The sequence below is a fragment of the Gossypium hirsutum genome, chromosome D13 (genome assembly GCF_007990345.1).
Source record: "Gossypium hirsutum isolate 1008001.06 chromosome D13, Gossypium_hirsutum_v2.1, whole genome shotgun sequence".
Lineage (NCBI taxonomy): Eukaryota > Viridiplantae > Streptophyta > Magnoliopsida > Malvales > Malvaceae > Gossypium > Gossypium hirsutum.
Genome location: NC_053449.1, coordinates 57,952,943 through 57,967,091, shown reverse-complemented (window position 1 = coordinate 57,967,091; position 14,149 = coordinate 57,952,943). Strand labels below are relative to the sequence as shown.

General features: G+C 35.4%; 2 protein-coding genes, 1 long non-coding RNA gene and 1 pseudogene across 3 annotated transcripts; 2 read left to right on the top strand and 2 right to left on the bottom strand.

Moving 5' to 3' along the window:
• The first annotated feature begins 389 nt into the window (after window positions 1–389).
• On the top strand, window positions 390–1,133 carry LOC107890158 (nuclear transcription factor Y subunit B-4). The gene has a single exon (XM_016814660.2). The coding sequence runs from the start codon at window positions 580–582 to the stop codon at window positions 988–990; it is 411 nt and encodes a 136-aa protein (XP_016670149.1). The 5' UTR covers window positions 390–579; the 3' UTR covers window positions 991–1,133.
• A 1,736-nt stretch (window positions 1,134–2,869) lies between these two features.
• On the bottom strand, window positions 2,870–6,899 carry LOC107888312 (uncharacterized). Its single transcript, XR_005923086.1, has 4 exons — window positions 6,641–6,899; window positions 6,408–6,468; window positions 5,335–5,441; window positions 2,870–3,364 (listed from the first exon to the last, which is right to left on the bottom strand). It is a non-coding gene; the product is annotated as an uncharacterized lncRNA (long non-coding RNA).
• Window positions 6,900–10,318: 3,419 nt separating this feature from the next.
• On the top strand, window positions 10,319–11,339 carry LOC107888311 (40S ribosomal protein S27-2). The gene is made up of 4 exons (XM_016812378.2): window positions 10,319–10,466; window positions 10,558–10,659; window positions 10,762–10,790; window positions 11,006–11,339. Exons 1-4 carry the CDS (start codon window positions 10,464–10,466, stop codon window positions 11,130–11,132), a joined length of 261 nt encoding a protein of 86 aa, XP_016667867.1. The 5' UTR covers window positions 10,319–10,463; the 3' UTR covers window positions 11,133–11,339.
• A 303-nt stretch (window positions 11,340–11,642) lies between these two features.
• Window positions 11,643–13,391, bottom strand: LOC107889800 (probable linoleate 9S-lipoxygenase 5; annotated as a pseudogene).
• Window positions 13,392–14,149: the final 758 nt, after the last annotated feature.

The following is a 14,149-nucleotide window of genomic DNA, read 5'->3' as shown; positions in this document are numbered from 1 at the left end:
GTTCAAAATTTTCACATCTTTGATTAGGTAAGTGTTTTGATGCTTGAGTTAGTATTTGCTCAATAGACAAAAAGAAAATCTGAAGAAAATAAGTAAGAACGAATATCCTTAATCTCATTCGCATAGCAGATTTGAAGGATAAAAAAGTTTGTCTTTGGAAGATTTTTTTTGCTTCATTATCTAACCTATACCCTCAAAATATTTGACTAATAATTAATATTCAGATCGCCTTTAAATTCACTCGAACTCTCAACTTTTAAAAGAATATTTAGAATAGGTAAGTACCTGAGGCTGTTTCAAGACCTTTTAATTACCTTTTATGTATAAGATACATATACGCATATAGAAGATTAAGAGTGATTTGAATACAACGGAGTGAATGTGATGATTGTGAAACCAGGATGTCATCAAATGATGATGTTGCATCCTAGCTCATAGTACATATACACATGCATGTATACATACATAAACGTGCAGATCCTCATTTATATATAATATAAGAAAGGCTACGGATCAGAAAGAGCTACGTGTCTAAGCTTGAGAACATCAAGTTCATCATCAGATTTTTGAGTTGCAAGCATGGTAGATGAACAAGAGAGATTGCTGCCAATTGCCAACGTGGGCAGGATTATGAAACAAATCCTGCCACCAAATGCCAAGGTTTCAAAAGAGGCTAAACAAACACTGCAAGAATGTGCAACAGAGTTTATAAGCTTTGTCACTGGCGAGGCATCTGACAAGTGTCGCAAAGAGAATCGTAAGACTGTCAATGGAGATGACATCTGTTGGGCTTTGGGTGCTCTAGGGTTTGACAACTATGCTGATGCTATAGTAAGGTATTTACATAAATATAGGGAGGTTGAAAGAGACAAAGCTACCCAAAACAAAGCTACCTGCATAAGCTCTCAAGACAAAGATGAAGAATCATCAGAAGATAGAAGTAACCAACCACCTCATCAACAGGCTGAAGCTCCAAGCACAAGAGTTTAGAGTTGAGAATTGAGACAAAAGGCCTGAACAAACATATATAGTATGTATGCGTGTGTGTGTGTGTGTGTGTGTGTGTGTGTGTGTATGGTGAATTAATGGTGGGATATGAATGAGCAAGATCAAGGACGACAGGTTGTAATCAATTGATTTCGATCTTCTCTAGCTTTTTTTTTACTACACTATAAGGTTAATTTGTAGCTTAATTTCCTTGATTTATGCTCCTTTACATACTCTTTCCTTCTCTCTTCTCTCTTTGGTTCCCTACATTTTGCGGCAAAGGGAAACTTCTGTGTAAGTTAATTATGAAATGAATGATCCGTATTTTGCTTGTTTCTTTTTATCTTAGCTAGAAATGAGACTTAATGGAATTTATTGATATTTTGCTTTATCTATACTTGAGTTTGATGCAGCTCAAGTTTGAGCTGAGTGCTTAGAGAAGACTGCTGAATATTAATTAGTCAGTGGATTTTATGCATAAACATGTTAGATACATCAAAGGGAGAAATTAGATTTCTTTGAATTGATAATTAGAATCTTAATCTCTTTGTAATTTTAGAACCTGAAGATACAATTTTGGAGAAATGAGATTAGAATTTGTCAGATTAACTGTTTTCTTACAATTGTAACTCTAATAAGAAAGCTGTTTTTCCTGCATATTTCCTTGACGATGCATCAAATGATTAGTTCAGAACATGTCATGAGTATTGTGTAATTATCATTGAGTTATACAATTATAAATCATCATGTACAGTAGTTGATTTCCACTTAGGTTTAGGGTCTGCTATCAAAGCACCATCTGAAAAATAAAGTTGAATATTGATTGTACTGTGTATGGCACCATTTATAGTAGTAGCAGTATTCAGCTGTATGCTTCACTAACCTATCCAAGGCTCTTTAGGTGGAGAATGAGGCTATAGATATATAGAAAAAGGACCATTGATCTTCAACAATCCGAAATCAAACTACATGATAAGTCATATCAGTTCTTTAATTAATTGGGGGGGTGGGGGGGGGTTCTAAGATTTCAATCCTTATCCCTTTTTTTGTTTTGCTAATCTTCTTATCCCTTCCAAAAGAGGGAAATATAAAACAAGAAAAACGGGGGAAAAGGAAAAGAAAGGCTTCTCCTAGTTGGCACCCTTAACTTAGATCCCATCTGCAGCTAATCCATTCCCTGGCCCCCTTTGTAAGGAAGAAAAAATATATCCAATAAAAGAAAAAGCAAGAGAAAAATTAAAAATAAACAAGTGAAACAAAGGTGCAAATCACATTTCTTCACTATTGACATCATTTCTCTAGTAGTCTTAGTGAAAACAAGAGCCCAAGCACATTTTCCCATTTCTTTTCCAAAGTCCAAACGTAAAATTTTCAGTAAATCCAGACTTGAAACAATGAATACCCTTTCTGGATGTGTGTGTTAGCATTGGCAAGCACTGTTGCCATGTTCCACATAGATCTCCAGCAAAAGAATAGTCAAAAACAGGCTAAAATATACTAGGTTAAGGGTTCCCTAAACCCTAGAAACGGGGACCACTGAAACTGTAGCTTCACATTACATGAGTAATCGTGAAAATTGCAATTTAAATCTTCAGGCATGCTTGTTTGTTTGTTTTTTTTACCATATATACAATTGGTTCAGGCTGTTTTCCCATAAAAGATGATTGCTTGAACCCTAATTAATAAATCTAGAATATCTGTCAAGGCCTTAGGGCATCAATCCTAGGGCTTCTATAAGCTCTTGGGACCACTTCTCAACTATGGTATGTTGCCACTCTCTTTCCATCCAAAAGGGGTGAAAGAAACTCCAACTCAAAATGTTTCCCCTTTCAAAAGGAGAAGAATAATACATAAATGAGGTAGTACAGGAGACAAAAGCTGATTAAATCCCAAACTTTTTGCATCAAACCATAACCATTGCAGCATTTTGTGTGATGGTTTCTTTACATAGTGATTTTGAAAGCCTCAAAGCTTTGAGTCTAACTATACCAATGTACTAATCTGCAGCAGTATTCTTGAGTACAGGATGATTTTGAAAACCTCAAAACTCACGGACCAACTATATCAATGTGGTATTATGTGAAGTTTTCTTGATATAATGATTTAAGGATAAATGTTGTTGCCGCTGGCTCCGACCACGGAATTGCGGTATTGAGCTCCATAACCTGAACTCCTGAAGGGCCTGCATCCCTTGTCTGTGAGTGCTGTCTGGAACTTTGGCAATGGTGAATGTCAATAAATTAAAGCAATCTGGTGTTGTAATTGCATTCAGTGCGCCCATTTTTCAGGACAGAAAGCAGGAGGCTCATGAATAGTCCATGTGAGCTTCAGCAACTCAGAGTAGGCAAGTGCAACATTGTTGCAAATTGCAATGTGCCTTCAGATGCATAGCAAGAGATGCATATCGTATTAAAAGTTTGATATAATATATGATCAATGAGAAATGCTGATGGTCCACAACAAAGTTGATGCATGTAATGACATTACAATGGTCTAAGAATATGCATACATAGATGTTCATTTGCTCCATGCATATCATGGATACTAGGAAACCAATGCTTATTTTTAATTATATCAATACTTTGAATTTTATCAATATAACTTTCACATACCTCAAATATCTACCATAGCATTTGAATCAACAGAAAACTGTATAAATTTCATTCAAAAGCCAATGACAAGCAAATGTTTACTTTGCTAGTTTAACTAGTTAGTCCTAGTTCCTGAAGATATGATTGTTTATTAACTTAAAGGTAATGAAGAAAAAGGTCTAGATAAGAGTAAATATTCAACCACCATTGAAAGAATTATCTAAACCAGCTAAATCCAAACATACAAGAAGTATTCTGATAATATTTCGCTCATTTGGTTCAACAATAAGTGTTTCTTTCCTTTATTTTTATTTTTCCTGAAATATTGATGTCTAATGTTAGAATATATTGCAATTTCGTTTTCCTATTAATTTTTGTTTTAGGCATTATTTTTTAATTTTGATTTGACATGTCATACAAAAATAAGGATAAATTATTATGACTTGTCGAATTTTTTAGTGATAATTTAATCCTATCTATTTGATTTATATTTGATGAACTATACATTTATAAACGATATATACGCAATCAGTTTGCCAATTGAAACTTAAAACACCCTTAAAATTAAATATTTACTATAAGGTTATTTATTTTTTAAGTATTTTAAAATTTTCTGATATAAGATGTAACAATTTGGGTTGTAATTAATGTAATCATTAGGTATATACACATAAAAAGTTATAAAATATAAACTTTCTATTGAAGATTTATCAATTGTTGTGAGCCCAAACCCAAAAGTGACTGCAACCCATCTAACTAAACCATTGTCCAAAAGGAAAAATGGTTACTCAACCTAAAATAAACCATTGAACTGGAGAACTTGAATGACCCCAAAAAAAGAACTAGAGAGCTGAAAACCCAAGTTTTATTAACTGAGGATTGGGTCAAGGTGAGCGCCAGCTGACCTAAAAAGAACGTAGTAAGATCCCAGGAACTAGTTCCTGTGAGCTTGTTTCCCTTTCAGAAGCCAAGAACCATGGTGATTATCTATTTAGAAGTTAGTACCGGGGAGCAGGTAAACCTCTGGCCACAATCTAACAAATTATAGTTTTAAGAGTTTGGTCAGGTAAGCCTCTAGGCCACCATCTTATATGCATGGTGACATGCATAGAAGGAAACCGAAATGAGAACAGAAGGAAACTCCATAGAGGAGAACAAACATTTCTTTACTATTTTTTGTTTTCTAAATGATGCATTCACCCATCCCTTCAATTAATGGTACCTAGATTAGAGGTGAGTACGGACACAAATATGCATCTAATAAGAGTATGCTCAATTTTTTCTAACTTTTTATCTATATATTTTTGAGGATCGTACTCCGTACTCATGCCCAAATATGTAATTTGACAAGAGTGTTTTAAGGAAAATAAAGACCCTGGATAAGATAACCTTCCACAACAATTTTTCCTTGCATTAGATATGCTAATGACTATAGACATAAAGAGACCGGAAAATCAGAATCATATGTAATTTTCACTAACTACGTCTTCCAAGGGTAAAGAAATTTCTCTATACAAAATAAAGTTTCCTTAGAGAACAATTCGGAAATTACCAGATTCATATACTGACAATGGATAACTTATACTTTTTATCCTTAATATTCCAGCTACCAGAAGGAGCATGCAAAAAACCATTGATGCAATTTTAAAAAGAATCACCTACTTTGGTAGACACAAGCTTCTACAATCCCCAACCATCATCGATATCTGGTCCTACCCAATAACCCATTATTACAATTGGAAGTACAAGGACTTACATTCAAACTACATGAATCAATATCTTCAGAATGCTTTGTTGGGCTATTCAGATGATGTTCACCATTGACAGAACATATGCCTTTATTTGAGATGCAGGGAGCTGATGCTGCATGTAGGAACTTACAATATCAGCTTACAAAAGCACACACTGGCAAGGGAATGACCAAAACAAACACCAACCATATAACCAAATATACTATTTTGTATTTTGATTTTGAACATAGCAAAAAGAGAATCTGTTCACAGTGTTAATCTTTGGCTTTTACCAAGTTTTGTGTTGTTCTTGACACCTATGTTGCTTTGACTCTTCAATTTTATGGCAATACCCGTGTCCAGGTTCTGTATCCAAACATCTTTATGAGGTATTTATGGGGATATGACCCTCCAAACACATTGAAGAACTTAGACAAAATGAACATACAATACAAATGTTGAACACATGCCTAAACTGGACACTCACATCAAAATCTGAGTAACATAGCTTGATTCAGTTGTTCTTGCAAGTCAAAGTGGTAATGCAACTATCTGTTCCAAAAATGTCAATCACTTGGACACATTCTCATCTACCTTATGGATAAAGGTTGCATTTTCACCTTCCCAGATTACCCTTTAATCATATTCCTGAAATTCTCTTGGCAACCTAACGGCTTACATTGAAGCTCCCAAAAGGAAAGGCTTGTTAACTTGTAGCATCCATTTTAAAACGGGCTGATGATGATGAGAAGAAGAGAGTAACTTACTGCTTGATGAATATTATTACTGTACCTTTGATTCTAAAAGCTAGTTTGAAAGTTTCAATTTCATAAACAAGGGTACATAATTAAAGTTGTCATCGGAACAAAGATTTCCACTTTTATGAATTCAAAAAGAAAGAATTTCATCAATCAGCAACAATTCAACATTCAAAGAAAAACCACAGTTGACAATCCATCCATTTCAATGGTAACTAAATTCTAGCCTAAAACTCAACATTTAATTCACTTAATTTTAACTTGTTTTTACTACTAGTTTACTCTAACAAAAATGGCTGAGAATTACACAAAAAGAAAGATAAGTAGGGAAAAAAAGTAACCTGTTTTGGTGGTTGCGAGGCCTGGAAGGCTAGAGGAAGCTGATTTATTTGCATATCTACCCTGAATAAAAGTTGAAGAAGAAATCAAATATCCAACCCACAAGAGAAATAAAAATATTAAAATGTGATCTTAATAAAAGAATACTCTTCTAGAATTATTTAGCTGATCACAACAACAGTTTGAGGGAGAGAATTTTGAAGAAAGGGGTTTGGGGTTTCGTGGAGGGACTTACCTTAAGTGGGTTTTGAAGAGAATGGAGAGGAATTGAGAAGCTTTAGGAAAGGAAGCTCGGCATTGAAGTTCCAGTGGAAGAAATAATTAGAGAGGTTTCTGGGTTTAAGCCATTAAGGCTGAAGAAAAACAATCCTCCCAAAGAAGAACGAATAAGAAAAGAAAAAGCATCAGGATGAGGTAGTATCATCAGCTAGTCCGAATACTGTAGAGTTTTGCTTCCTTTTTTCTGTGCTTGTTGTACGCTTGTGAAATTTCTCACTTTATTTTTTCATTATATATTAAAAAATTTATAATTCAATATTATTATTATTATTTATTTATAATAGAGAGAAAAACAATATAATTCACACAGCAGCCAAACGTGAATGCCGTATACCATCCAAGTCGCCATGTAAAAAAGATAAAATCTTAGCTGACGGTTGTATCCAATTACAGAAATCAAGTGGGCAATGAAGTGCATGTGCAGCCAAAGCAGCCGCTGTCCTGTTTCCCTCCCTATAGACATGTTGAATCTTTACCTCTCATTGTCATCGCAACAACCGTTGAGCCCTCGGACAGTGGCGAAACACGATTTTTCCGCTGTCAGTTCTTGCAGCAACTGAACTGTTGCTTTGCAGTCCATCACTAGAGTAACTCTCCTATCCCCCAACTCCCACGCCTGCAGAAGCCCATCATGCGCCCCCCATACCTCAGCCGTAAGGATCGAACAAGTGTATATTTCGCAGAAAATCAGCTAACTAAGTGCCCGTATGCTCATAACACCACCAGCAGCCGTGGCCTCAGACTGCATATTCCTAGTTTATTGGTATTAATTTTGATGATTTGAAAAACATAATTTAATTAAAAAATTTTAAATATTTTATTTTAATAATTAACAATAATTTAATTTATAATATAAAAAATTAATAAATTTAATTAAAATTTTAAAAACTTGAAAAATAAAAATAGATTTATCATAAAAAAGTTTACTTTTATAACATAACCATTGTTATTTAATTTTAATATTATATTAAATAACTTATTCTTGTTAAATGTTAAAGTAGAATATAAAATTATATTTATTATTTGTCTTTAAATTATTTTAAATTAAAATTGATAGCAATATTCAATAAAAACTTAACTACCTAGCAGATCAAGATAAAGTTTTCTAGGGATTGTTGAAGGGACTTGTTGGCTAAAAATCTACTCATGAATAGATTGGTTAGTTGGTCAAATGTGTGAATGGTACCCTTCGGTAAAGACAAATACCAAGTTAGGGCTGTATGGGTGGGTGTCATAGAGAACACCCTACACTTGATTGTATCTAAGGCCCTTAAAATGTTCATATGGTTATTGTAGTGAGTCGAGTGGTCCTCAAGGTCTCTCTGACCCCATAAAAAGCTTTGGGGAACTTGAAGGTTGAGGATAAGTTGTGGGTTAAGACTTCCGTTGAAAGGGGTTCATTGGCATAACTCTAAGAGGTTTCATTAGATTTGACACCTCAAAATTCTTATAATAACTTTCTTCTTAGTGCTAGCATTTGCTCCTCCTAGGAAACATTTTGGTTATGAAGGGCCTCGCTTTGAGAATCTGCTAGGTGGAGGTTACCTTGAGGTTGACATTGAGGGTTGTTTGGTAGGCGTTGGTTTCTATGCCTTTAGAGGAAGGACTGGTGGTTTCCTCCTCCTAGGTTGGGTGGTTGGTTCTAGAAGGGTCTCTAATAGCTTTGAGCTTTTTTTATAATTTGTTCATTTCTTGCATTCTTTTGGCTCAACAGGTGTTGAAGCTCTTATTGTTTTCGATAGAGTTGTTGCTGCTCTAAAAATTGAATTTCAAGAAAGCTTATTTTCTCTTGCGTCTTAGTGAACTATTAAGAGTTGAAGTTGGGGTTTTGGGAGGTTTCCTCATTGGAAGGGACACTAGTGTTGCCTTGAGGAGGTTGGGCATACCACTCGGGTGGAAGTGGGAATTGGTAATATAAAGGATAAGTGTGGGTTATCACGAGAGATAGTGGAGGAGGTGCCCGATGAAGGTGGAATTAGTGTTGCGTACTTTGTTGCTAGTTAAGGTTAAGAAGTGGTTGTTGAGTGACTTGGGGAGGTTGTTAAGTTTGTGTTTGGGTTTTGGTTTGCAACATTTTCAAGGACAACAATGGAAGAATAGGCAATAGTGGTTTGGTTCACACTCATAGCACCAATTGTTGATACAAGATTTCAACAAAAGATTTTACAATAAGAAGATGATGGTGGAGATAGGGTAGCCAATTCACCTAGGATAGGCAAAGAGCTAGAATAAGAGGTTGTAGATGAGGAGAAAAGGAGAATACAATAGGCAATGAGGTAAGATACTTAGGTTTTCTTGAGAGGAAAGAGATCATTTGTCTTTTGTGCTCTGGGTAGGGGTGTAAATGAGACATTGGTGCTCTTAAGTTGCTTGAGTTCGATTCAAAAAACATTCGAACTCAATTCAGTAATTATTGAGCTGAGCTCAAGCTCGAGGAGCTCGAGCTCCTAATCAAGTGGAATTTGAGCCTAGTAATACTTGACTCGAATGGATTGCAAGTCTTATCGAACTTTTCATATTTTATATTACTAAATTATTTTATTGCCCTTAATATATATTATTAATCCTAACCTTAATTATTAAGTCGAGCTCAAGATCAAGCTTGAATGCAAATATTGGTAAATGAGGTTAATTGAGCTCGAGCTTGAGTAGCTCGATTATATCTTGAGTTAAGCTCGAGCTTAAAAATAAACATTCAATTGAGCTCGAGTTAAGTATTGAGCTCTGAATTTCGAGTCTAGCTCAAGCTCGAGTTTGACAGTATTTAGACTTGACTTGGCCCTACTTTGGGGTATATATAGGAGAGTGTCCTCCTGTTTGGTAGTGCCACGTAACTGACAATACGAAGGGTAGGCTTGCCTATATGGTCAATTAGGTGGCAAGGTCGTTATAGGTTAGTTGTTGCCATATGTGGTAGTATACAGTCCTACTTTGACATTCTCCTTACTAGATCTAAAGTGGATCAAGTAGGATACTCGAAAGGTTAACCCAAGATGATTCTGGAAGGGGTCACTACAAAGGTATCTAACGAAAGATTGCTTATGGGTTGTTCCCAATAGAGGGTCATTGATAGGTCGCCTCATGTTCTACTAATTGATACAACTATCAAGTGGTCTAACCAATTACTACTAGACTAACCACTGCATTAATTGTTTTTAGACATATCTACATATGAAACACATGTCTTTTTTAATTACTTCTACTATGGAAGGATATGGATGATATTTTTCCTAGATTTTAATTCAAATGAACTCGAGTTTTTTTCCCTTTTCCTTAGATAGTAATTAAGCGAAAAAATATTATCTAAATAGTTGACACGCTATTTAAATTTAAAATTTTTATTGTCAAATTAGGATAAATTTAAAAGAAAATTGTTAACGTAATTAATTGCTAGACTAAACTACTCTTTATTTTTTAATAGGTCTAATTTCTTAATTTCAAAATTAACAAAGAATTAAGAATTATTTACAAAAAAATAAATATGATCATAATTAAGATGATGAATCCAATCCATCTCTCAGAGTTCCCCAAGGCCGAAACCCAATTGCTAGAACAAGACTGGGCTGAAACATAAATCCGAAATTAGTGTTGGAAAAATTTGGGCTAATGTTTTAAACCTTGGGGTTTTACTGGGTTTTCTGTCTTAACCGACTTAGGTCAACCAATATACATATAAATCATCACATAGGCACTTGGTTGCCTCCTTCTTCACCTCTGCCGCCTAGCAAGCTTCGAGGGTTTACACGTTGCACTTGAAACATCTAGCAAGCCAAGCGAAAATGGTCTGTTAAAGCTCTTGCTTAGTTTCTTCCGACTATATTGTTTTGTTGTTTTTATAATAGAACCTGATTCGCGGATGTTTGAAATTATTAGGTTCTCCAAAACGATATCGATTTGTTGAATCCTCCAGTAGAACTTGAGAAGAAGAAGCACAAGCTCAAGCGTCTCGTTCAGTCCCCCAATTCTTTCTTCATGGTAATTTGTTAAAACCTTTTTCTTTGTGATCTATGTCTTTATCTTTTCATATAAATATGTTATGTCGGGGGGGTTAACTTTGTTCTTTCACTCTCTGCGAAGGATGTCAAATGCCAAGGCTGCTTTAACATGTAAGTCCTTGTATAATTTGAATCTTCTTTATTCATGTAACAATATTTAGTCTGTTGAGTATTGGAAATGAGAATTGTTTATAATTTTTTTATTATATATTTAGTGTATCATATTTATGTACTTATGTCCGAATATGTATGGAGCACATGTTTTGGAACGAGAGTACATTAACATAGATGGAATTCATTACATTTACATTCTTGTTTTTCGACAGAACAACTGTGTTTAGCCACTCTCAAACTGTGGTGGTATGTGGTAACTGTCAGACTGTCCTTTGCCAGCCGACTGGAGGTCGAGCTAGACTCACTGAGGGATGCTCTTTCAGGAAGAAGGGTGACTGATTTGCTACATAATTGCTCTGAATATGGGTTCTTTTGTTTGTCTTTGTGATATTGGTCTGAACATGGTTAATCTTTTTTTTTTTTTTTTTGTCTTTGTGCTTCAAGATGAGTTGAGTTTTCTTGTAAGTTTAAGGATTTGATGCTAAGCTTGTTACTTAATGGTTTTGATCAAGTATGGATGTTATTACAATTAATGTTTTGAGTTCATTCGATAGATATCATGTCTATGTATATCCACTTTCAACTTCTCCAAGTTCTAGGCTTCATTTTTATGTAGGTCGGTGCTTTATTCCCGAGTATTTTGGGGTGTTTTTGAATTCATTTCTTAATCTCTTCAAAGCTCTATGCATGGCATATTGTTGCAGGCAGGTTGCATCTTTTGTGGTAGTAGATCCTCTGTTTCACATGACAATTTACGGTATAATGATTTGATAAATTCACGTGCAATACAAACTAGTATATAGATAGCTGTCACAAGTATCAAACACCTAATTGGTTGCATTTAAATCATTAGATTGTGACATTGTTTGGAATTCCCTTGACTGTAATTCCAGCTTCACTGGTAGGATAGAGCAACGTGTAGAGCACATTAACAGGACCGATGCAATTCTTATTTTTCTTGTCATTGTTCATCTGCACAATTCTTTCCTCAGTCTCCAGAAGCTTGTTTCCGAGTTCCTTAAAAGCTGCTAACGGTGTTCCATCAGATGTCCATTCAGGTGCGCCGCTTTGTCCTAGATAAACCTCATCCGATGAATGCCTTGACAGAAGTTAAATCAGAGAAGTCGCGATCACTGTCTTCGCTTGAGCAGTGATTATTTGAAGGTAAACCTTGTCAGGATTTGACTTGAGTTTGTTGTATTCGGGAGTGCCCTTCTCAGGCATGAACCTGCGGGTTATGGTAGGATGGTTAGGGTGGTATCCTGCATAAGCATATTGGCCGTAGTCAATAGCTACATGGAGAGCTGAAGCCATCCATATGATAATGGTGCATGAATCTATGAGGTCTTCGCGTGTTTGCATTTGAGGCAACCATGGATCTTGTTTTTTGTCACCGTGACCCTCGTTTTGGACTTACTTCCACTAGGCTTGGAGTTCAGGGTCTTGTTGAACCACTTCATCGGTCTTGTAGTAAAATGAACAGTAATCTCTTACCCATTTTTCAATTGCAAACCAAATCTCCAATCCATCAACAGCATATGGATAGTCTTTTATAACGATTCGCAGATCATTTGGTGAATCCTTGTCATCGACTGCAACCCTTCTGAATAAAGCAAAATGGAAGAATATCATTTCAATATCCAATGGATTTATCAGAATCTATTAGATTTACCTTTTCTTGAGATCACTGTGGAGGGCCTGGTCAACCAAATTCCAATCCTTATAAGTTAATGACGTTAATTCCATGCAATATTTTTGAGGGAATACTGAGCACTCAACAAATCCATCTGCATCAATCAGAATGCCCCGGGCTATTGCATTTATATACATTGTGTCACGGAAGTGAGGGTGGAGAAGCTTATGAATTGGATGAACCACACTGAGCTGCCGATTGTTGCAATCACAAATGGCTCAATTACTACATGAGTTTTTCAACCTGTAACTAAAGCCATATGCATGAACCCCCACTTCTCAAATTTAAAGTTAACCAACGTATAATACTTGGCCTTCAGTGGCGCGTATACAATACCAATGGCTTATGAGCTGATGAACACCAGAATCATTTACAGCTACGTAAGTTTTAGCTAGCTGCCATAAGGAACCTTCAACTGCATGTTGTGCAGGTGTATGAACCTTGCTCACAGCACCATGTTGATCCCCCTTTGGATGTGGCAAACTTAATTCAATCGCCAATGGCTTCAAAGTTCCATCATCACTCAAAAGCAACACGGTCCTAGACACGTAAGTCTTTACCGAAGTAGAGTTTATCCTTCTGAGATATGGCATTAGTGAATCGTGATGATCCAATATGAACAATCTGTTGGTTTCCAGTGCCTGTTCAACCGAATCTTTTCAAATGTTAAAACAATCTTGAAGCACTAATTTTGTATACTATTCTTTGAATGAAAGTACAATCTTCATTTTTCTTACTTATTAAAATAAGAGTGTGATGATATTACTATCTAACGACTCTCCAAATACATGGACAAGCTTTAAAAGACTGAACATACTTGTGTAGTACATATAAGAACATCTAGCACTTATATCTGAATCTGGAATCCAAGTAGTATGGATTAAGATATAGTATATACAAAACATCACCTCTTCTAACATCAAATGTCAAAAGCTGGAGTCAACAAGAAGGGGTCAAAGAAATCCTCTCGGCGCATGATATCAAGGTTAATCAGAATTGAGAAATTTCTTGTGTGCCCAGCAACTTTCATCTTTAAGTGATTTCTAGTGTTTTTCATAGTGATTGTGTTAGCGCCGGTTACGATGCAAGGTGCAACTTAAGTAAAAGCTGGACAACATTATGACTTGCCTTATTTGAGTCGCATATTTTGGCTAAAATTGTTTGGATCGTTAATTGCTAATTTTTGTAAACTGTTTCCAGCTCATTAGTGAAGCCTTTATGTGGAAGAATCAAACTAAGTGAGGATTAGATTTAGAAATTCAAACAATCGAAATTCCCTTAAATAGAAGATTTGATCCTTCAAAGGAGTTCGATGACAAGAAGATTTCTTGACTATACACTTCAATTAAAGACCTATTTAAATGGTTATTTTAGAGGAACTCGTGATTGTAATTGATTGTATTTCAACAAGCCTTTTATTCTTATATATTAGACGGCCTGTTTAGGTTAGAAGTATGAATTGAAAAACACTTTAATTGTTCAAGTAGGAATTGTTTCTTTGAGTGCATAATTGTAAGGAAATTGACGAGTTTTTTCAATTTACACCTAAGTTTTCAAGAGAATAGTCTTAGAGGGAGAGTAATCTAGTTCGAAGCATAAGAGTAATGTTACAACTTAGTGAGAGAGTTAAACCACTTGTACTTGTTTGTTATAGTGATTACTT